The sequence below is a fragment of the Gossypium arboreum genome, chromosome 1 (genome assembly GCF_025698485.1).
Source record: "Gossypium arboreum isolate Shixiya-1 chromosome 1, ASM2569848v2, whole genome shotgun sequence".
NCBI classification, from domain to species: domain Eukaryota; kingdom Viridiplantae; phylum Streptophyta; class Magnoliopsida; order Malvales; family Malvaceae; genus Gossypium; species Gossypium arboreum.
This window is the reverse complement of record NC_069070.1, coordinates 86,287,569-86,311,080: the sequence shown is the minus strand read 5'-3', so window position 1 is coordinate 86,311,080 and position 23,512 is coordinate 86,287,569. Positions and strand designations below refer to the sequence as shown.

At 34.7% G+C, this 23,512-nt stretch overlaps 1 protein-coding gene across 1 annotated transcript; it reads right to left on the bottom strand.

Moving 5' to 3' along the window:
• Nucleotides 1–14,704: 14,704 nt before the first annotated feature.
• LOC108462144 (uncharacterized) lies at nt 14,705–19,340 on the bottom strand. The gene is made up of 4 exons (XM_017762128.1): nt 19,271–19,340; nt 18,935–18,996; nt 15,211–15,574; nt 14,705–15,090 (listed from the first exon to the last, which is right to left on the bottom strand). Exons 1-4 carry the CDS (start codon nt 19,338–19,340, stop codon nt 14,705–14,707), a joined length of 882 nt encoding a protein of 293 aa, XP_017617617.1.
• Nucleotides 19,341–23,512: the final 4,172 nt, after the last annotated feature.

The following is a 23,512-nucleotide window of genomic DNA, read 5'->3' as shown; positions in this document are numbered from 1 at the left end:
TGTTCGATTATAGAAATACCACTGAGTTACTCAGCGTACTGTTTTATTTTCAGTGCACAGGTTAGGTACTATTGGGATTGTACGCACTTAGCATCCAGAGATAATCCCGAACTCAATCATTGGTGAAGTCCTTATTTTGATGTCGGTATACCTAGAGATTATTGGGTTTAGAATGTTGGTTTTTATATTTGATGGTTAGTTAAATTTTGACGTCTTTATAGCTACGTATATATGTAAGGTATTTTGGTAATGATCAAATAGTTAATAGCTTGAAACTTGTATTGCTTGGTAATTGTCTAATGTCGTCTTGTATGAGTTCGTTACATGCTTGGTTTGATGGTTAATGGTTGCTTGAGTTGGTTGATACATATTATGCTTTGGTTATGTTAGTATGGAATGGATAGTAGTTAAGTTATAACTATGCTACTACCTTTTTAGCTTTGGTAATTTGTGTATAGATGGTAAGGTCATTATGCAAAGCAATATGGTTATATGTTTAGGAGTTCACATTTGGCATGTTCGTTCAAATCCTTATGGTTGCTTGGATTTGAATATAGAGGTGCCATTGTGGGCATATTGGTTAGGGACTTAGGTTGATTGGTATTTGACATGATTTGGCCTAATTTGATGTGTTTTGATAAGAGTGTTAATTTATGCAAATGGTATGGCTTGATGCTTATGTAACACCCCGTACCCGAGACCGTTTCCGGAGTCGAACACGAGTTGCTAACGGACTTAATTCCTTACTTAAACAGCTCATACAATTCTTTTTTTTTTAAATTTCCAGACGAGCTGGCTAACTACATCACAGTCACTCTAAAAATCATATCTCGAGTTCCAAAACTTGAAATCCAATTCCGTAAATTTTTCCTGAAACTAGACTCATGCATATATTTACTAATTTTTTTCTAGAATTTTTGATTGGGCCAATTAGTACAGTTTATTAGTTAAAGTCTCCCCTGTTTCAGGGTTTGACTACTCTGACCTTCATGCATTACGACTTAGATATCTCCCTGTACAGGGCTTCAATACTTATGCCGTTTGTTTCTAATGAAACTAGGCTCAAAAATGAATCTGTACATATAAATAATGACTTCTAATTATCTCTGGTTAATTTATGGGGAATTTCCAAAGTCAGAACAGGGGATCCAGAAATTGCTCTGGCCCTGTTTCACGAAAACTTAAACGTCTCATAAGATACGGCTCATATGGTCGTTTTGTTTCTTTCATATGAAATTAGACTCATCAAGATTCGATTACATAATTTATTCATTATTAATTCCATTTCTACTATTTTTAGTGAATTTTCAAATTCACATCACTGCTGCTGTCAGCATCTATTTTAAGGTCATTTTTTTTTTACCTATTTCATAGTTTTCCATGAATCAACTAGTAATTTGACATACATTATTTCCAAGTATAATCACGATTAGCCATGACATACGTAGCACCAATAGGACCATGATTGGCCATTCCAATGGCTAATCATTACCAGACACTTCCACACCACTTAATAACCATATCATAAGACCATATATACAAAATGATCATAATGTTATACTCAAAATATACAAGCCATTTTCGCATGGCTATACGAATATACATTACCAAAAGATACTTAATCAACAACAAGGGTCAGCCCTATACATGCCATTATCAAGTTCAACTGAAGAGTACCAAAAAGGGGCTTAGATAGTGTGGATGACTTCGACTTTGACGCTTCCGAGTCCGATAGCTGACGAACAAAATCTATAAAACAGAGAATTAAAGCAAAAGAATAAGCATTTCGATGCTTAGTAAGTTTTAAATAATGAAATCATTTAAAAGGATGGCATAATAATATCTAAGTTTGTTTGTTTCATCCTTTGGCCGAATAGAAAATAACTAAGGTACTACTTTTATCATTCATATCACAAAGGTGGAAGCAATATATATATCCAACTAAATTCATTCTATAGCCGAATACGTTCCTCTCACATTTCTATGTCAATCTCATGCATATACACCTACATCTCACATTTGTGAAGTTGAACTCTCTAATTCGGAACTCATACATCATAATCATATCATAAACGTTCGAATGATTTTAAACAATGGTCTAAGCATCCCTACCAATTTCAAAGTCATAATTTATCATAATCATATTCTCAACGAGAGTAAATTACTTACCTAGTTATCTTACTGTAAGTAGCACATTTGTTTAAAATTGTTTCAACATGTATTATATGATTTCTCGTACGAATATTTACGAGTCTTCAACTCAATATTATGCCGTCACAGACGCCCTTCGGAACCAAGCCCGATTCTTAGCGCTAACTCAAAAAGCCCTTCGAGACCAAGCTCAGATTATGACATTGGCCCGAAGGCCCTTCGAAACTAGGTTCGGTTATGACACTGGCTTAAAAGCCCTTCGAGACCAAGCTCGGATTATGACACTGGCTCAAAAGCCCTTCGAGACCAAGCTCGGATTTAAACCCCGATTAACATTCACACATATATGCATATATATATAATTGCTTTATCAAATCATAAGCTAAGTTCCATTACTTAAAGACTTACCTCGGATGTTGTCGAACGATTTCAACGGCTATTCGATTTCTTTTTCCTTTCCCTTATCCAACTTTGATCCTCTAAGCTCTTGAGCTAAATCAAACAATTTACTTCCCAATCAAACACAATCATACGGCATCCATATACAGTTTAGAACCAATTCATTTGAATCAATTTACCACTTAAGTCTATCACCATTTCGCTTTCAAATTTGTGTACTTGGTAAGTCACATTAAACAACTACAAATATAACTTTAATACATATTTATTTTCGAATGTCCCCATGACACAAGATGTATACATAAGGCACTAACATACATATAAGTATATATATACTTATGAAATTTTCATATTTTAGTCGATTACTTAAGTTATGCACAATCACGTATTTATATACACTCCCATATTCATTATTATAATTATTGCCGAATACTTAACACAACTAAGCTAAGAATTTACCCAATATCATCTTAATTAATTTCTACTTATACATCAAAATTTCTAATACAAAGTATTTAGCACCTATGCACTTAAACCGGATTAACAAACACCCATAGACCATGACCGAATGTCATCTAAACACAAGTCAACAAAATCTCATGATTTCAAATCAAACTCTTAACAAGAATGCACAATGTCGAACCCTTAGATGATTGAACATCTAATTTAGACAATCTAGAGCACCTAAACGGCACTTGTTCAAAACCTTAAACAACTACATGTTCGGCTATTACCATAAGTGCAATAAAAATTTATACTATCAATAAGCTCAACTTCTTGCAACAACAATTTCTTCCTCAAAGTTTAAAGGCTAAAATCAAATTATTTCCTCATTAACCATAACCGACTGTGCCATTCATCCATCAAGATTCAATTTTTTTTTTTTGGCATGGGCTAAGTAAGAAACAAGATGATTAACCTACAACAAGCTTAAATTTCAAAAATCCAATACCTTTCACTAACCTTTCTTCTCCTTCAATGACTGAAAGTCTCCTTTCTCCCCAACTCTTCTTCTCTTTCGATTTTTGGAAAGAAACAAGGTGAGTACTTTTTTTTTTGTTTTCACCCACCTACTATTTTATTACATTCATCCATGATAATATGGCATCTAGCTAATTAAAGTTAATAGAAAATTCATATTTGATTATATAATTTGTAGCATGGCCGGCCACTACCTATAGTTTGGCTAATTTGACATGCAAGTACAAGCACTTTCCAACATATATTAATAGGCCACTTTAGCATTTTGCCTAGCACATTTCTAAATTTTCTCATACAAGTCCTATTTAATAAATTTCACATACTATATACAAAATTTAAGCATGAATTTTTCACACATGCATATTCATATATAATAAGCATCAAATATGACTGTTAATTATTTTTATGACTCGGTTTCGTGGTCCCGAAACCACTTTCCGACTAGGGTCAAATTAGGGCTGTCATAGCTTAAGTTTGGATAGATAAAATGGCTTGAATTTTAAGTTTCTTCAGGTGTACATGAGCTGACACACAATTTGGACACACGGCCATGTGGTCTAATATTTTAGGTACATGTTTCACATGGCATGCAACATGGTTGTGTGTACCAAATCATAGAGTTACATGGTCTGAGAACACGAGCATGTGGGATAGCCACACGGCCATGTCTGGAGGCACACCGTTTGCACTCTGTCCTACAGCCGTGTGACCTTTGTTGTCAAATTTTTTTCATTTATTTTTTAATTCAAATTGATCCCTGTTCAATTTTGATTTGTTTAAAAGCTTCCGTATAGTCAATATTTACCTAAAATGGATTGATTAGCGCATTTTATGATGCATGTATGTAATTGTATTTATTTGTATTTGTGGTCATGATTTATAAATTGTTTGGAATTATGTGATATTTGTTTGTAACATTCTTTTGCTTGAGTCTGGCAACCGGATTGGGTGAGGTGTGTTATAAGGAATTTCTTACTTTCATATTATTATTGAGTCTTTTACACTTACAAGCTTTATGTTTAATTAGACACTTATGCAGAGGTGTGAGTTTCTTCATTCTTGAATTTGTCTTGAGACGCAGTCATTTAGAAATAAGTTCATTACACTAGTTAGGTGCTTATGACATGGGAATTACCACTTAATAGTTAAAGGAGAACTCATGACACATTTCCTCCTTAATATGTCCCACTTATAAGTTCAATACAATTTTCTCAATAACTAGGTTTTTTATTCACCTTATGATGCTTACATTGTTAATACTTTTCCCTCAGTTCATATTACTCAATTTAACTTAAAGTAATTTACATTTACGTTCAAATATTATTAGAAATGTTTCAATCATTTCACCCTTAGTAAACCTTAGTATATTGAAATTTGGATATGTAGGATTCCACCCGAACACCCTAGAAATGGATCCATAAGACACATAAATGTTACGCTCGAAGGTATCTTCTAACCACAGTCTTCTAACACATGCGCACTAATTAATCCCTATGGCATGTCAATTGTATCATTATTAAACATTAAGTTTACTAGTGCATTTCATATCAAACTCACATTAACACTTGCACATAAAAATAAATCATGTTTTATAATATAAAATATATGTACAAATCATATACTTGTAGCTTTTTAAGCAACCATTCATTATAACATAATTCATACATTTTCTAGCTGACTAAGTCACATTGTTACATGCTTTAATAGTCAATCAATCATATTTAAATGTTTGTTAAGAAACTTATTATCTCTTCATTTTCATAATACATGCTTGCCTATTTTTCATAATTTCTTCTCGTCATTTTATACCATATTTTCTTTTAATCATGTTTCAATGACATATTGACCATTTCACTTTCTAAACCAATTATCAAATAAGTTCACTCCAGCATACAAATTCATTTTATGACATTTAAGTCCTCAATTCACTTAGCTTAATTTAATGCACCTGAGCCAAATCCCTTTTTTTATTATTATATTTCCTTCAATTACCAACTCTCATAGAACCATTCTTTTGGTGTCTAAGTGTTCTTAACCATATTTTAAGAATACACAGCCATCAAGATAATATTATTTCACCATTTTAACAATTTCATAATTAACTTATTAAAGGAACTTAAGAAGTTCCAAAGTACTTACCTTTTCGGATGCTTAACAACACAACTATGCTTCCATAAATTTTAATCCAAGCTCATCAAGCTTGGAAACCCCATTTCCTATCATTTCCTATTTTCCATATACATAAAAATATAATCAAAATTAATAAATAATCTTTCTACACTTTTTCAAGCTAATCTATAACATATATCAAGTGAAGGAGGATGGAAAACACTATATCTTACTTCCATGGAGCTTTCTCTTACTAGCCATGATATTTCACACTATAACCATATAGGCCTTAGGTTGAAAATGATGAAGATGATGGAGGAAAACTAGTGTGGAGGTTGTTTCCATGGTGATTTTGGCAGGAAAATCAAAGTGGGTGTTAGAACTTAGCTTGGAAACGAGAAATGAAGACAAAAAAAAGAGGTTGATATAGGTTTTCTTTGTAACAACTTGTTTTTCAGTGGTGTCAGAAACAATGGTTTCAAGACCAAAATCTGACAAGTAAATTCGTATAATTAGTGTTTAAATTATACAAGTCAATAGTAATTTTATAATGAATTTTGATTTGAGGAATTTTAACCAATTGAATTAAAAGTTAGTATAAGTGGTTCGGTTCAAAAGTCATGTGGTAATTGAAAACGAGGTATTAGGACCTCGTTTCTGTAATTTAAAGTCATAAATATTTTTATTAAATAATTACAGAGTTGTTTTATAGGTGAATTGAAGTTTGGTCCGATAATTTTGATGATTGATTGCTTAATTTAGGTAAAAGGACTAATTTGTATAAGAGGTAAAAATCAATCACTATAGATTTACAATACTAAAGGGACCAAAATGGTGATTAGACCATGGTCAAAAAGTCCAAGCGATGGTGACATGATTAAATCCGCTAACTTTTGGAATATTTGCCCATTTAGTCCTAATTAGTTTCGGGTTAAATTGAAATGAAGTTTGTTTAATTGGAATTCAATATAATTGAAGGACCAATTGTGTAATTGGACCTTCTTAAAATGCCCTAATAAGAGAAATGATGTGGAATTCTCTGCGTTGTGGTAAACTGCATTTAGATCCTAATTAATTAAAAGGACTAGATCATAAAAGCTGTAAAAGTTTATTAAAATTGGTTAAAAGATCTAAATTATTAAATGGAGAGGACTTTAATGGTAAATATACCATATATGTATTAAGTGGACAGTATAAGTGTTAAAAATTCATGAATTTTCGTTTGTTTTCAATAGGTAAAGTAGTAAATTGTGAATACTAAGTAAATAATAGCATAAAATAAAAGAATGAGTCACCACTTTCATATTTTCTTCTTGAGGAAGCACCAAAAAGCCATGGTTAGGGGTTTTGACCTTTGGCCAAGCTTCAATTTGGTAAGCCGATTTTAACCAGTTTCTTATATTTTTTATATTTTTTATATTTTTAAGATCGTTACAACGAGGTCCAGTTAAATCGTATCTCTATTTTCAAGACATTTCAAGATTATGGATTGTGACATTGATGAATTTTGGATATTCTTGAAGTTTTATGATAATTTATTAAGCTTGATTATTAAGTAAGGCTATTTTGTAAAGTAATTTTAGAAATTTTAATGTTAAAGGACTAAAATATTAAAGTGATAAAATTACAAGGACTTGATATAAAACAATTGCAATTATGGGCTGTTATGAGGCCATGAATATTCAGCCAAGTTGGGATTTGAGTAAAAATTGTTAAATTGCATGTTTTGGGCTTAGGGACTAATTGAAAAAAAGTAAAATATTGGGGGTAATTTTGTAAAATTTTCAAAAAGGACTTAATTACATAAAAGATTTAATTTTATTAAAATGAAATTTTTATTCTAGATCAAGAATGAGTTGTAAATCGAGGCATCAAGAAGTTATTGAATAGTCCATGTACCTTTGTCATTGCTGCAGTTTAGTCAAGTAAGTTTGTTCGGTTTAATTTTAGTACATTTTTTTTAAAATGTATTACATGAACCTATTTGCATAGTGTTGAATTATATTGATGTGTGTAATTGAAAATTGAAATAATGAATTGATATAACGTCGATTACTGATTGAGATACTTTGAACTGTTACTGCAAATCAATCATGTAAGTTTGTTTATATAAGTATGTTACAGATAATTTCCTTAACACTTATTTTACTTTAGTAATTGTAGTGTTTCATGATTATTGAATGTTTGATTTAACGGAGGTCAATAGTGAAATTGAAATGTATTGAGTGTAATGTATTGGGCTTTGTGCCTAGTAGGCTTTATGCTGATGTACTGTAATGTATAAAGCTTTGTGCCTAGCAGACTTTGTGCAGATGTATCTATTGGGGTTAATGCCTAGCAAGCTTCGTCCTGATGTGATTATTGGGCTTAGTGGCTAGTAGGCTTCGGGTCGGTGTAACAATTTGTACTGGATATTGGTGATTGGAGATCTTACTAAATGATAACTTGGAATATGATTTGAATTATTGTACTGTGCAATACTCACCTATTGTAAGCTGTGATCAACAAAAATTATGATATTAACCTTATGACAGGAACTCTACTATTTAATCTTGTTGTTTGATTTGTTGTGTTTAAATTTGAAATGATTTATCGTTTTATCGACGAACTTACTAAGCTTTATAAAAGCTTACTCGTGTATTTGTCTTACTTCCTTGTAGATAACGTCTTGTGGATAATCGAACGATCGGATAAACTTGAAGAATCACATTATCAGGGGATCTTTTGGTAGATTTTGGTTTCTATTTGGCTTCTATGGCATGTAATAGGAGAAATTGATTATGTTTGTAAAGATTCATAAGTACTTGCTGGTGTTGTTGTTAATATGCATATGATGATGTGATATAAGTAATTAAGTGAGATGTGCATACTTAATTCTATGGTAAAGCATAAAAGGTTAGGCATGAGATAGCAAGTTTGGCTTGAATTTCAGCATAGCATTTTGGGATAGAAAATAAGTTTTTTGAATGTGCTTGTAGCTTGTAAACTTAGTTAAGAAAATAAATTGTGTAAGTACTTGAAATGTGGTGTCATTGATGACACATTTGTTAGACTTTAGGATGATTGTTTTGGCATGTTTTAGGTGTCATTGAAATGTATTTAAAAGTCTTAAAATTATGTGTTGAGAATTGGTTTAGGTACCTAAGCATTTGGATGTGAATTAAGTATGTTTTGGATCATTTTATGGTACACACGGCCTGGGACACGGGCTATCACACAGCCGTGTGTCACACACGGGTGTGTTCCCTAAATGTGTTAGGTGCAATTTTCACAAGGCCTGACACACGGTCTACGACACGGCTGTGTGAAGGTATTTCGATTGCTACACGAGCTAGCACATGGCCATGTGGATTTTTTTCGTAAGATACACGGTCTAACACATGACCGTGTGATCCCTGTTTTGAAAATTTTTAATTTTTCCCTGAACATTCTAATTTGTTTTAAATTGGTCCCTAATTGTTTCTAAATCAATTTTAAGGCCTCATAAGCTCTATTTAGTGTTGTAAATATATGTATTTCTTCGATTTGAATTATTATGAAGTTCTGTTAATTAATTTGACAACTTGATGCTATCTATTTTTTATTGTTCTGTAAAGTACGGTAATACGCTGTAACCTTAAATCCGAAGACAAAATTGGGTTATGGGTGTTACAGGTGTTACATTCTTCCTCCTCTATTGCTTTTGCCGATCAAGGGAAATAAAATGAGGGTTTTCCACCTTTTTCTTTCTTTTTAATTACACATGAAATGGACTAAGGCCCAAGTTTAAAATTCAAGAACAAACTTATCAAATTATGGCCCAATCATTCTATACATCTATCTTTCTCAACGCATTTCTTTAGGAAAATACTTTATTTTTTCCATTTTTCGGATGGTAAATATTTCTCAAAACAGGAGTGTGAATCAAACCCATGTTTGAATTGAAATTGAGATGCTAATGCAAGTTCTTCTCTTCTGAATTAGATGGATTCATATTTGAAAGAGGTTGATAATAAGTTCTTTCAAAATTGACTAGTTGTTGCTCTGCTATAGGTGTTCCAGAAATGTCTGCAATCGAGTAAATAGCTCTACGAACTAATGGATTAGATCGAATTGCAAACTGGAAATATTTGTACAAGTTATACCTTTCGTCACCACTTTGTGTAAAATCATTAGATATGAATATGTTAGATACCTACGACTCGATTGGTGAAGGTGAAATAGTATCCCTCCCTAAAAAAGCATTTTTTTTACCACTGCACAAAGAAAATATGTTGTTGTGAATGAACAAGATATTGAGGAATTGTCCATATGTAAAATCATAATAATTGATACAGGCCTTTTCTGTAACACCCCTAACCCCTATCCATAGCCGGAATAGGGTTATGAGGCATTACCGATCAATTACAACATAAATCATACATTTTCACATAAACATCAATCAAATATAATCACAATATCCCTTATAAGGCTCTACGAGACCTTAAAACATGCTTGGAAGAGGTTCGGGACTAAACCAATAACATTTGTAAACTTTAGGAAACACATAAAAATTTGAAACTTTCAAGGGTCACACGCCCGTGTGAACAGGCCGTGTGCCTCACACAGCCACCAGACATGCCTGTGTCACAGGCCGTATGAAAATAGGGCATACATACTGACTTGCACCACATGGCTAGAGACACGCCCGTGTGCCATGGCTGTGGGAAAACTAGAGGGGTTACTGACTTGGGTCACACAGCTGGTCACACTCCCATGTGCCAGCACGTGTGCCACACACGGCCAGTAGACACACCCATGTGTCTAAGCCATGCCAAACCTATAGGGTATACTGACTTAATTTGAAAGGGTACCTCAGGGGACACCGGCCGTGTACCAAGGCCATGTGTCAAACACACGGTCAAGCCACACACCCGTGTGCTCAGCCATGTGGAGTGAAAATAGGCTTGGTTCAAGCCACATTTCTCACCCTCCTCATGCCTTCCTACAACAAGACATTTTATACCATTTCAATACATTTATAGGCATCCAAAACATCATCAACTCATGCACATTCATACCATAATAACACTAGCCAATTCAATACACATTTACTACTCCAATCATATTGATTTCATATGCCAAAACAACAAGTCATAACCTTAACTTCTATATGCATTTTCTCACCATCGTACTAACTATTTATGCCTTATAACATACCATTTCATCATCAATATACCAAATCTTACCATTTCTTAAACCATAACACATCATTAACTATTTGCTAAATACTTATCCATCAACCCATCAAAATGACTATATCATGCCTACTAAAACATAAGGCATCATAATACATCACATATCATATATTAACTTATAACATAAGCCAACTTAAATGGCCAAATGCACACCAACATTTACATAAAAAACAAGCCAAATCACATGGCTATATCTTATCTCAAAACATATCATCTTAACACTAACCTATACAAGCCATATACCATATTTACAAAGCACCAAAAGTACCAACAAGTTGATCGATAGTGTGACGATGTTCCTGATGATCCCGATGTCCGAGCTAGCTTCGATAATCTATAAAAAAGAAAAGAACACACAAGTAAGCTTTTTCACATAACCAATAACAGTATTTACGCCCGTTGAACCTATTAAAACATCAAGGGATATTCAGGTGATATACATAACATATAAATCAGTAATCTGTCAATTCATTATCATTTTTTCTCTTTCGAGCTATGATTAGTAATCTCCTCATGAGCTGATGGACAGTAAGCTCTATTGAGCTGAAACGGTAAGCTCTAACGAGCTAAAAACAGTAAGCTTTTATGAGCTGATATATCAGTAAGCTCATACGAGCTGCGGTGAGTCCGTAACACATGCAGGATCTCAACCTAAATGGTAACCCTAGTGACATGTCACTCGTATCCTACGAATTCTTATGGTTCAAACGGGGCTCGGTAACCATCAAACCATATCAATAAGGCATTTGAATTTCAAGTAGATCATTTACTCAATTACATACATTTATTTCAAATAATTACAAGCATTTAAAAGTTCGATTCTAATTATACGAACTTACCTCGAGTTGCTCGAATGAAAATTATCGACTATTCGTCCACTTTTCCTTTTCCCCGATCTAATCCCGATCTCAGCTTATCTTGATCTATATATGATCAAAATTAACACATTCAATATTCGGTCTATTCAATTTAACCATTAATTCATATTTTGGCAAATTTTACACATTTTCCCCTAATGTTTCACACTGTTACAATTTAGTCCTTATTACATAAAATTGCAAATTCATACAATTTAGTACAAACCCATGCTTAGCCGAATTTTAATGGAGTCCATAACAGCCAATATCTTTTATTTATTCACACTTTTACCCATATAATTTTACAATTTCACAAATTAATCCCTTTTTGACATTTTTGTCAAAAATCACTTTACAAAACTAGTAAATCTATCAATAAACTTTCATAATATATCATCAACATCAAATTACTTAAGCATTCAACAATGGCAACATGATAAATCTTTAACATTTTCAAAATTTAAGGTATGGGCTTGCTAGAATACAAAGTAACGATCTCAAAAACATAAAAATCATTAAAAATCGAGCTAAAATCATACCTTAATCTAGCCTTCAAAGTGACCGAATATTAAACCCCAAAAATTTAGCTTCTTTTCTTCTTTAAAATCGGCAGCAAGCATAAAGATGAAACAAATTTTTGACTTTGTTTTATTATAATAACCTTTCTTTAGTAAATTACATTTTTAACCTTAATTATATAACTTAAAAATCATTTAATGGTTGTCCAAAATTGTCCACTCACCTTTCAAATGGTTTAATTACCATTTAAGGCCACTATATTTAAAAAATAAAGCTATTTGACACATGTAGCTATTAGAACTCAAGTTTTGCGCTTTAAGTGATTTAGTCCTTTTTACCGAATTAAGCATTCAAACACTAAAATTTCTTTACGAAACTTTCACAAAATAATTCTATCATGTTGTAAACTTTAATAAAATAATAAAATAAATATTTTGACTTCAGATTTGTGGTTCTGAAACCACTATTCTGATTCGACTAAAAACGGGCTGTTACAAAATTCGTAACCTCACGCTTTAAACCCGGCCACCAGTACAACTCACGGAGATCGCAGTACATCTTATTACCACCAGCATGCATAGCATAAGGGCTACAATGTGCCTCCCTCAGAATCGACTGTCTCAAATCTGAATCATTCAGTACACAAATCCGTCCTCAGAAACATAGAACACCATCATTATTCAACCCAAAATCCAAAGTGTTGCCACTCTCAACCTGACGAAACTGCAAACCTAGAGACTCATCCCCCATCTATTTATCTCAAATTCGATCAATTCAAGTTGGCTTAACTTGCAACTCGGCTAATAGACTCCCATCATCAAACAAACTAAGGCAAGCAAACATCGCCATCAAATCAGTCATCGCTCTACGATTTAAAGCATCAGCCACCATATTAGCCTTACCGGGATGATACTCTATCGTACAGTCATAAGCCTTGCGCAATTCAATCCATCAACATTGCCTAAGATACAACTCCTTTTGAGTAAGGAGGTACTTGAGGCTCTTATGGTCAGTGTAGATTATACACCTCTCACCATACAGATAATGCCTCCAGATTTTCAACGCAAAGACCACAGCAGCCAACTCAAGATCATGCGTCGGATAATTCCTTTCGTGTGTCTTAAGCTTATGGGACACATAAGCCACAACCTTACCATCTTACATCAGAATGCAACCCAAACCAATGTACAACACATCACTGTATACCACAAACTCTTTTCCAAATTCAGGCTGTATCAGAATAGGAGCCTAAGTCAGAACAGACTTGAGCTTTTCAAAGCTCGATTGTTGCGCATCAGTCCAGACAAATAGAACACCCTTTCATAAAAGCTTAGTTAAGGGAGCTGCAATTAGAGAGAATCCCTCAACAAGCCGCTGATAATAACCCACCAAACCCAAAAAATTGCAGATCTCAGACACATTCTTAGGTTGTTTCCAATTCAGTATAGCCTCAATCTTTCTCGGATCTACACGAATCCCTTTAGCAAACTCCATATGCCCCAAGAAAGTTACCTCTCGTAACCAGAACTCACACTTACTCAACTTAGCGTAGAGCTACTTTTCACGAAGAATATAAAGTACCACTCTAATATGCTCATCGTGTTCATCCTCACTCTTAGAGTAAAACAGAATGTCGTCGATAAAGACCACGAAAAATTGATCCAGATAATGCTGAAAGACTCGATTCATCAAATCCATGAATGTAGCCAGAGCATTCGTCAGACCAAACGGCATAATTAGGAGCTCATAATGTCCATAACGAGTCCTAAATGCAGTCTTATGAAAATCAGCTTCCTTAACCCTCAATTGATGATACCCGAAACGAATATCTATCTTAGAGAACACTAAAGCTCCCCGAAACTTATCAAACAAGTCATTGATCCTTAGAAGTGGATATTTATTCTTCACAGTTAACTTGTTCATCTACCCCTCATGGTCTCATTCTTCTTCTTAACAAATAGAACTGGTGCTCCCCACAGAGACACACTAGGACAGATGAAACCAAGATCCAGGAGCTCTTGTAGTTAAGCCGTAAGCTTAGTAAGCTCCTCCAGTGCCATACGGTATGGGGCAATAGACACCGGAGCTATACCCTTAAAAGCTAAATTTCGAACTTGACTTCCCAATTCAGAGGTAAACCCGGTAACTCCTCAAGAAAGACATTTGGAAAGTCCCTCACTATTCTAATATCCCCAACAGAAAAACCCTCAGAATCAGAAACATAACGTAAACCAAGTACACTTCACATCCTTTCCGAACCAATTTCTCAGCCACAAGAGCAAAGATCATATTAGACAAGTAATTTCGGCGTTCCCCAATCACAACCACCTCCATATCGTCCTTAGTCCTCAAAACAACCCTCTTAGATGCGCAGTCCAAGCTGACTCGGTGCTCAACCAACCAGTCCATACCCAAAATTAAATCAAACTTCCCAAACTGAAGCTCTATCAGGTTTTCCAGAAAAATAGCGCCTTACGCCATTAGAGGAATATCCCTATAAAGTTTACTAACCCGAACAGACTGCCCCAACGGGCTCAGTACAGTAGCCTTACTAGAGGTGCTCTCAACAGAAATCCTCAAAGTTTCAGATATAGTACTAGCTACGTAGGAGTGTATGAAACCTATGTCTATCAGAGCAGTATAAGGTACATCAAATATAAGGAACGTACCCGTGATGACATCATGAGCATCCCTATCCTCTCGACATCGTACAGCATAAACTAGTGCAGGCTGCCTCGCCTCAATCTGACCAACACTTCTACCCGATGCTCTCTGCCTATGGCCCATACCATTACCACCTCTAGCTTGTCCACAGCCCCTAGGTGGCTGCTGAACAACCCTCTGAGGCTTCGTAGAACCTGGTACCGAAGCTTGCATATGATCAGCCCTCTATGGACACTCCCTAATACAGTGCTCCAGAGACCCACACCTCAGACAAGCCCCAATCCTCCTCTAACACTCGTCCGGATGGCGCTTACCACAATCACTGCACGACTGCAACCCAATAAGAGCAACAGGGGCCCCTACTCTAACTAGTCCTTCAGACTTAGCCTTTTTCTTAGGCCTCTGTACTGAACTTGAAGGCTTTAAATCCCTCTTATTCTTACCCCTCTCTCGATCCCTATTTTGGCACCCCACATGCTTAACATCCTCGGTAATCTTCACATTCTCAACCAAATCCGTGAACTTTTGCTCCCTCTGTAGAGTACTCAGAACTCTCAGGTTATCCCTCAAACCATCCTCAAAGTGGATGCACCTCCCATGCTCTGTCGCCACCATACCTCGAGTGTAGTGGCTCAACCTTAAAAAATCAGCATCATACTCGACCACAGATCTATAGCCCTACGTGAGATTCATGAACTCACGCCTACGAGCATCCACATAACTAGCACCAACATACTTGCTCTAAAAGGTAGTCTTAAAGAAATCCCAACTCAGACGGTCAGGCTGGGTACCCTCCTCAACTTTCAACCATAACTGATAAGCCTCATACGAAGCAAAGAGACTGCACCTTTCAATTTCTGTTCAGGGCTGCAGTCTAGATTATTCATGATCTCTCAGTGGCTTCCAACCAATATTCGGCCACATTAGGGGCGACTCCCGTGACGCTTCTAAACAACTCAACACCATTAGACTAGATTCATTCAGTTACCGACCCTCGGCCACAGCTCTAGAATGGGGTCAGTGACCCTCTCCAAGATCCTCAGCATGGCTTGGGACAGCGTGACTTTGAGACCTAGTCTTAGCAACAGGCAATACTAGTGTCTCACTTGTACCCAAATTCGACATACTGCCTAGGAAGGAAGACTCAGCTCGAGTCCCCTATGGCCTCTACTACGACCTCTAATACCACGTCCGCGAGTTCCACGAGCGCTCATAGTGTAATTTGAATTTTATCTACATTAAAAAGTTTTATGCATCAGTTCCAGTTATTTATTAACAGATATTTTATGCATAATTATCAGAAGTTCAAAATTATTTTCAGGAGTTTCAGTTTCTAACTATTTTAGTACAGTTTCAGTAAACTATCTAAGTACAAAGATACTTAAAAGATCGGCGCCGAAGACTCAGTAAACCACATACCTTCTCAATTATTCAAATAATTTTAAATCCAATACTTTTTAAAATAAAATTTTGGAACCCAAAATTCATAGCCGAGTTTTGCAACCTGGCTCTGATGCCACTAAATGTAACACCCCAAATCCCACCTTGACGTTATGGCTGAATTCGTAGGTGTCACAAGGAATGGGTTTTGAAACGTAATATCACGACCAAGCCTTTTTAATTTTCAATCTCAATTTGCTTATATCTATTGTTAAAATGTTATTTACTTAGTTAATTTGCCTTAAAACGTGATTTGCAGTGAAAGCTTGCGAAAACCATTTAACTTCAAAAACTCGGTTCATATTTTCAGAAAACTTTGATTTGCGTAAAAAAAAGTCGATTTCATAAAATAGTGTATCATGGCATCAAAATATTAACAAACCAAAAACCAATAGTCAAAAATCATAAAGTCCAGAAAGTCCCAAAATTTACAAACTCTCCAAATAAAGCTAAAGTTGTCAATAAAAACCATAAATAATAACTTTAAGTGATTTTACGGAAGAGTGGTCACCGTTGAGTCTCTACTGCACCAATCCACCTAAGTCTGTGGATTACCTGACAAAACAGACAAACAGAAGTGAGTCTACGTAAACTCAGTGTGTAACCCAACAGAATTAAGCATGCAAACACACAGATTTAAAAACACAGTCAATAGCAGATACAATTTCAGATTCAGAATCAGATCAAGAAGCAAACATGGATAAATCCTACCCCCATCCTCTACACACCATCTCCGACCATCCCATCACACCATGTGGGGCTAAAAACACCCACCTATCCCTACATACCAACTTGTGCCACTAAGACACGTATCAGATTATATGCAACCATGATGCCAGAGTATAGGTGATTAACACCGATCAGAATACTTCCTCCTCAAATACAAATCCCATCCCAAATCAGATACAGAATTATTATATTAAACATGATCGTCATGCTTTTAAACAAATAACAGATATACATGTGGTAGTACAGTCAAGCATACATTTAGTATCCTACTTAAATCATTCTATCATAATATCATAACATCCAAAATAGGGTTTAAATAGCCCTTACAGACCCTACAGTAGGAAATCGGAGTGACCCGTGAGACCTTAGGGATGGTTTCAGAATTACGGGCCCACACGCCCGTGTGGACCACACGCCCAAATTAGCCTTGCCCGTATGGCCCACATGGCCTAGCCTAAAATTCACATGCCTATATAGCCCCCACTGCCACAATCGAGCCACCACACGGCCATGTCTTGTGCACGGCCATGAATACGTAGTTCACACGGTCGTGTCTCGCACACTGCCATCCATACGGGCAACCACACGTCAATGTGGTGTCGACAGTGCAATTTTTCAACTTTTGTCAAAGCCTCGTTTCCTGCATTTCGGCTACACACCTGGTATCATTTTGATACTACTGCAAACACAAGCCCTCCATAACCTAACAACAGCGTACTCCGACCTATTAATAACCATACCAAGAGACAAAACGATACCCAAACATACAAAACTGACTTACCACTAATGAAAATGATCCCCAACTCGAATTAAATCATTGAACCGCGATTTCCTGCCTCGCCACCTTCCCCTAGACATGAAACGAACTGCATTAACCAATGATTTATTAGCCAAAACAAAAATCGTACCCATCAAACTTACCGATATCGCATGAAAAGCACCAAAATAAGGAGACGCAGAGATTCGATAGAAAATAGCAAATCAAAAATTAAGTTGACGACAAGACAGAGAAGGCAAACGGTAGAGAGCAGAAAGGAGAGAAATTTTACGTCAATAATTTTGGGAATTTTGGAAGAGAGATGAAAATTCGAAAAAGAAAAAAGAAAAATAAACAGATATTATCAAAATCACCCAAATTCCTCCCCACTATCCCACTAATAACCACTACTCAGAATATCATCTATACCGAAACTCTCTCAAGCAACTAAGTAAAAATTAATGCCTACGCTAGAGCAAGGATTCGAACACAAGACCTCCACCACACTAACTCCCTTACCACTCGAACTAGTAGGCTCATTCTGATATGGATTAGCATAAAAATCAATATCAGCCCACTGACCAAAGATAAGTCTTAGATCCCAAAATAACAAATTTTGGTAAAGGTTAGGCTTGAACCCAAGACCTCTCAAACACTCCCATAACACTTCACCACTGAAGCAGATAGATATTTGTGTTGAATATTTACAGAAACATAAATACATTTTTTTAGGGCATTACATAAACCAACATCGAAGCTAAAAATGCTTCAAAGAAACCTGTCTCGAGACCAACCATCATCGAAGCTAAGGTAAATTATAGGAGAACCTTGTGTAACGCCCAAACCCAACCCAATTCATGGGTCCAGATTCAAATGTTACTACACAAAACTCAATCATTAATAAAAACAATTTACAATTACCTATTTCTTTAAACATATTCTGTGGCATTTTCTTTAAATTCTTATTACAAGAAAACAAGTGAAATATTTAAAATATATTTGATTACATTTTCTAGGTACATATCTTAATAAGGTAGGAGTTCATTTAAGATAGATTCTAAGGGTGTATTCCTAGACTACGCTACAACTCTACTATATACATAATAGCCTACCTCACCACGAACTTGACGTACTTCTGGCCTCATCCCTCCAGGCGAAGTCTCCTCACAGATACCTGAAAAGCAATAACAAACCTTATAAGTACAAAAGTACTTAGTAGCTCATTATAGCAGTACCTTGATGGATAGTTTACAATCTCGTGTGAACCACTGAAAGCCAATTAATTCTACATTATTTATTTCGGCAGATACCACCACAGTTTACCATACTCTTAAGCACCAGCTATCTTACTCTTGTCATACTCTATCTTCCTTATCTAACTAACTAAAGAATCCTTCCAAATGTTTCATAAATCTCTTCTCTCATAATAATCTCTTAACAATACATACCTTCAGAAACCACTTCTGATAATCCTTGCCTTAACTCATACTCTTGTCTCAAACAGTTGCTCATTGACATTTATCACAGGCGGATACATATATGTTTGGCGAATACTTACGCAGAATATAATACCATTAATTCATACTTAGACATACCCTGATTTGGTACCACACATATACCTACGGATAAATCACTGCATAGACCACTCTGAGGTATTCCAAGTTGTGTTATATCAGAATCCCATAATTTAAGACAATATTAACTCAGATTCAGCTAGAAGAAGATACAATACCCTCACTTTTCATATTCTCAGATCCTCATAACAAATACCCTTCTTAACATACAGATACACATCTCTTTTTCGAGGAAACCCTAAAGATTTATTCACTCTTAACGTAAAACATATCTATGCCTCGTCTTAGCCTTACTTAATACAAAACTAAGAGAATTTCATCATATCTTATAATAGAGATAGATGTTTAGATCCATATCTTACAAGACAGTGCTAACAATTCACACCACATAGGCCTAATAGAACACGACATACAAGCAATCACATAGAGCCTCGTTTTTACTATCCCAGCGGACTTCACGTAGCACATCGGAGGCAAACAAACAATATATCATACATGCAATAAGTCATTATTACAGAATATAGCACAAAGGCGAACCATCCAGTGTACGTCACAAAGGCTATATAAATACAGAGTATGCCGCAAAGGCAATTCATCAAAGTACTTCACAAACATTGTCAGAATGCCATATAGGCATCCCAAAACTATCGTGTTTGTAATATGGATTTGCCTGAACTCATATTGAGTGAGGTTTTCCCATCATCACCCTAGGACACATAGAGAACCCCATTAGATAAATTGTAATTCATCAGTTCTATTTCAAAGTATGCTATGGCCATTGACTTTTTCCTTCAGAGTTCCATAATAGAGTTCGTATTTACAGTCCCAACAGACTTCCTTATTTACCATCACGGTGACTCGACTCACCTTACAACCTTTACGAACCAGATACATCCCAGACCTAAGATTTCATAAGTTCATGGCACTCTTAATACATCCCATAAAATGTATTTTCAAGTAGACTGACTTATATCTTAATCTAATCATAACTTTACTCCTATAATTGTATAAGTATGATTTTCATACTATACTATCCATGATTTCCATATTTCAGATTGCTCACTTTCATATAGATATACTTTAGTATGAACAATATACATGCAAGAGTTAGAGTAAAGACTCACTTGATTCCTACTAACAAAAATTCAAAACTCCAAATTTGGATATCCATCTTGAACTAGTAGCAACCAATACTTTCAAAACATAAAAACACCATTAAGAATTTAGCATGCAGAATAGTAGTACTTACCCTTGAATGAATCATAACATAAACATAGCATCTAGATTATCGATATAGATATACATCTAGACTTAAGGAAGGTATCAGTAAATACCACTTAAGGAAGAGGAAGAAGAGGAAGAAGAAAGAAGAATCCCTTTCAGAACACACTCTCACATATATATTTAACTTAACTTGCTTAGTGGAATTTAACAAGTGTCATATATATCAGAACTTGCCTTCTTATTAGCCTACAATTTTCGAGAAAATTATAAATAAGTTTATGTCATCATACTTTTCAGGCTAAGCTATACAGTTGGTTTCTAACCAAGTTACTTAAAGTCTAGCTATCACAAAATTCCATACAAACCAGATGTATTATACTTTTGGCGAATACTTATTTTATACTTACTGATACGAATGATGGTGAAAACAAGATCGTAAATTTTGTCCAACTCGCAGATTTGACTTAGAGCTCTAGACGTTCGAAAAGAAACTTAGATTTCGAAACAACTTGAAATGCGATCGAATCCAAGTTAGATAAACAATTAAAATAAATAACTAAGATAAATAAAATATTACAATAAATCAAATATTAGAACAATAAATAAGAAAATAAAGAAGATAGATGGAAAAGATAGAACGTCACGTGTAAAAGTCTTAAGAAGCCTTGGAAACAAGAAGAATCCACAACCCCTTTCAAACGGCTCTAATTTCCCCTTAAAGAAAGAAAACTTAGCTAGAAAAAGTTTAAAGATGATCCCCACAATATGAAAAGATTGTTAAAACTCTTCTAAAAGAAAACTGAAGAGAAATTCTTAAAAAAAAACTCAAAGAGAATTAATTGACTCAAAAAAAAAGTTGTTGAATAATAATCAATTTGCTTTGTGTACAATGTAAAGGACTTTATATAGGCTAGCTAAATAAATCTAAATAAAAATATTAAGTATACTAGAATTCTAAATAACCTAAACAAGAAGTAGTTCAAAACTAAACTTTCTTGTTGACATAAAACTCCTAAATAACTTAAAATACTTAATAATTATAAAAATTTAGAATAAAAATAATAAAATAATAACTGATAAATACAATATTGGGCTCATATAAAATAAAAATTAAGCCTAACACCTGAACCCAATATGATTTAAACTCAAATTAAAAGCCCAAAAATTGTAAGTCCTATCATAATCCCATCCAGAAATTTTGCTCGCGTAGTCTTCACTAAAATTGTCATAACCTGAGTTCCCGAACTCAAAATTGAGTGATTCATAGTGTGTTTCGAAGCTAAGAGATATATATTCCAACGTCACGAATGCATCTTAACCAAAAAAAGTCTAGATCTCATCCAAAAAGTCATCACAAGTTTGCTGATTCCCCGAACTTAAAAACTGGCAGCTTTGGTGAATGTATCATTCCTCGTTTTCTCAAAAAGATTCATTCTCACATATTGCCTTTGATCAAATCTTGGTTTGATTTGCTTGGCCTTTATTTTCGATTGTTAAAATGGTTGGTTTTTAGTTTAAATAATTTTTAGGTAAATTAGATTAATTAATGTTTATTTGATTTTTTGTAATATAATTTTAAATCATTACTATTTAGACTTATTAATGTAGAGAATTAATATCGATTTAAATCAACCTCCCTTGGGTACGATCCTCAGAATACTTCCTGGAGTGTTTCGTTGTAACATTCTTTTATATTATAATTTGACCTGTATCCTTGCAGACACCATTGTTTAATTATTTATTTATTTTGCTGCAATATTTCCATTCCAGACATTCGCACATGTAGCGGTGGTCACTAAAACTTGCGATACATATAATTCGAGAATAAAAAATGTTAAATCTCGTAATAACATGTAAAATCTCTGATTAATCGCTCGTATAACCCTAATGGCATACCATGTCATACGTATCCTAACATTTTACTAAGTTCACTCGGGCATCATTTCCGTAAAAAAATGTCAAAACCAATTCTTGTACATAATTTCACTTCTCATTTTTAAGATAGATAATTAGTTCATACATGCACAAATGGGGTGAAATTTATTAAATTCCATTCACTGAAGCTGTCAATTTTTGAGTTTAGGAAATCAATAAAATTGCGATGATTTTTTTGGATGGGATCCAGTCATTTCTGGGTTGAGATGTCTCATGTCATTAAAAGATCTATGTCTTAGTTTCGAAACGCACTTTGAATCACTCCATTTTGAAGTCAAGAGGTTAAGTTATAATTATTTTGACTGTGCGAGTAGAATTTCTGGACGGGATTATGATGGGAATTACGAGTTTTGGACTTTTAATTCGAGTATAAATCATATTGGGTTCAGGTTTTGGGCTTAATATTTATTATATATGATTCCAATATTGTATTTAACACCCCTATACCCTGTTCGACCCAAGGAACCTGATATAGGAATATTACATTTGGTGCCAATGTGATTTTGGCTAATCACTAATATATTTGAACATTAAAAAAATAATTTTTATAAATTAAATTTTAGTCCCTATGTGACAGCCCTAAAGTGACCCTAGTCAGAAAGCGGTTTCGGGACCGCTAAACCGAGTCACCAAATTATTTGAATATGATATTTATTGTCTAAAATATGTGATTATGAATGTGTGAAAGTTTTAAGCTTCGATTTAGTAAATTGCATGTGAATTTAGTCAATAGGACTTATGTGTGACACTTTTGAAATGTGATAGGTTAATCTATAAGGATCTATTAGTGCATGTAATCAAAGGGGTGGACTTGCATGTCAATTTCCCCCATTTAATTACTAGTGGCCGGCCATGACAAAGGGTGATGGGCAAAACATGTCATAAAACATGTTGTGCTAATGGTTTATGTGAGAAAGGATAAAATAATAATGGGAAGGTAAATGATGACAAAAAAAT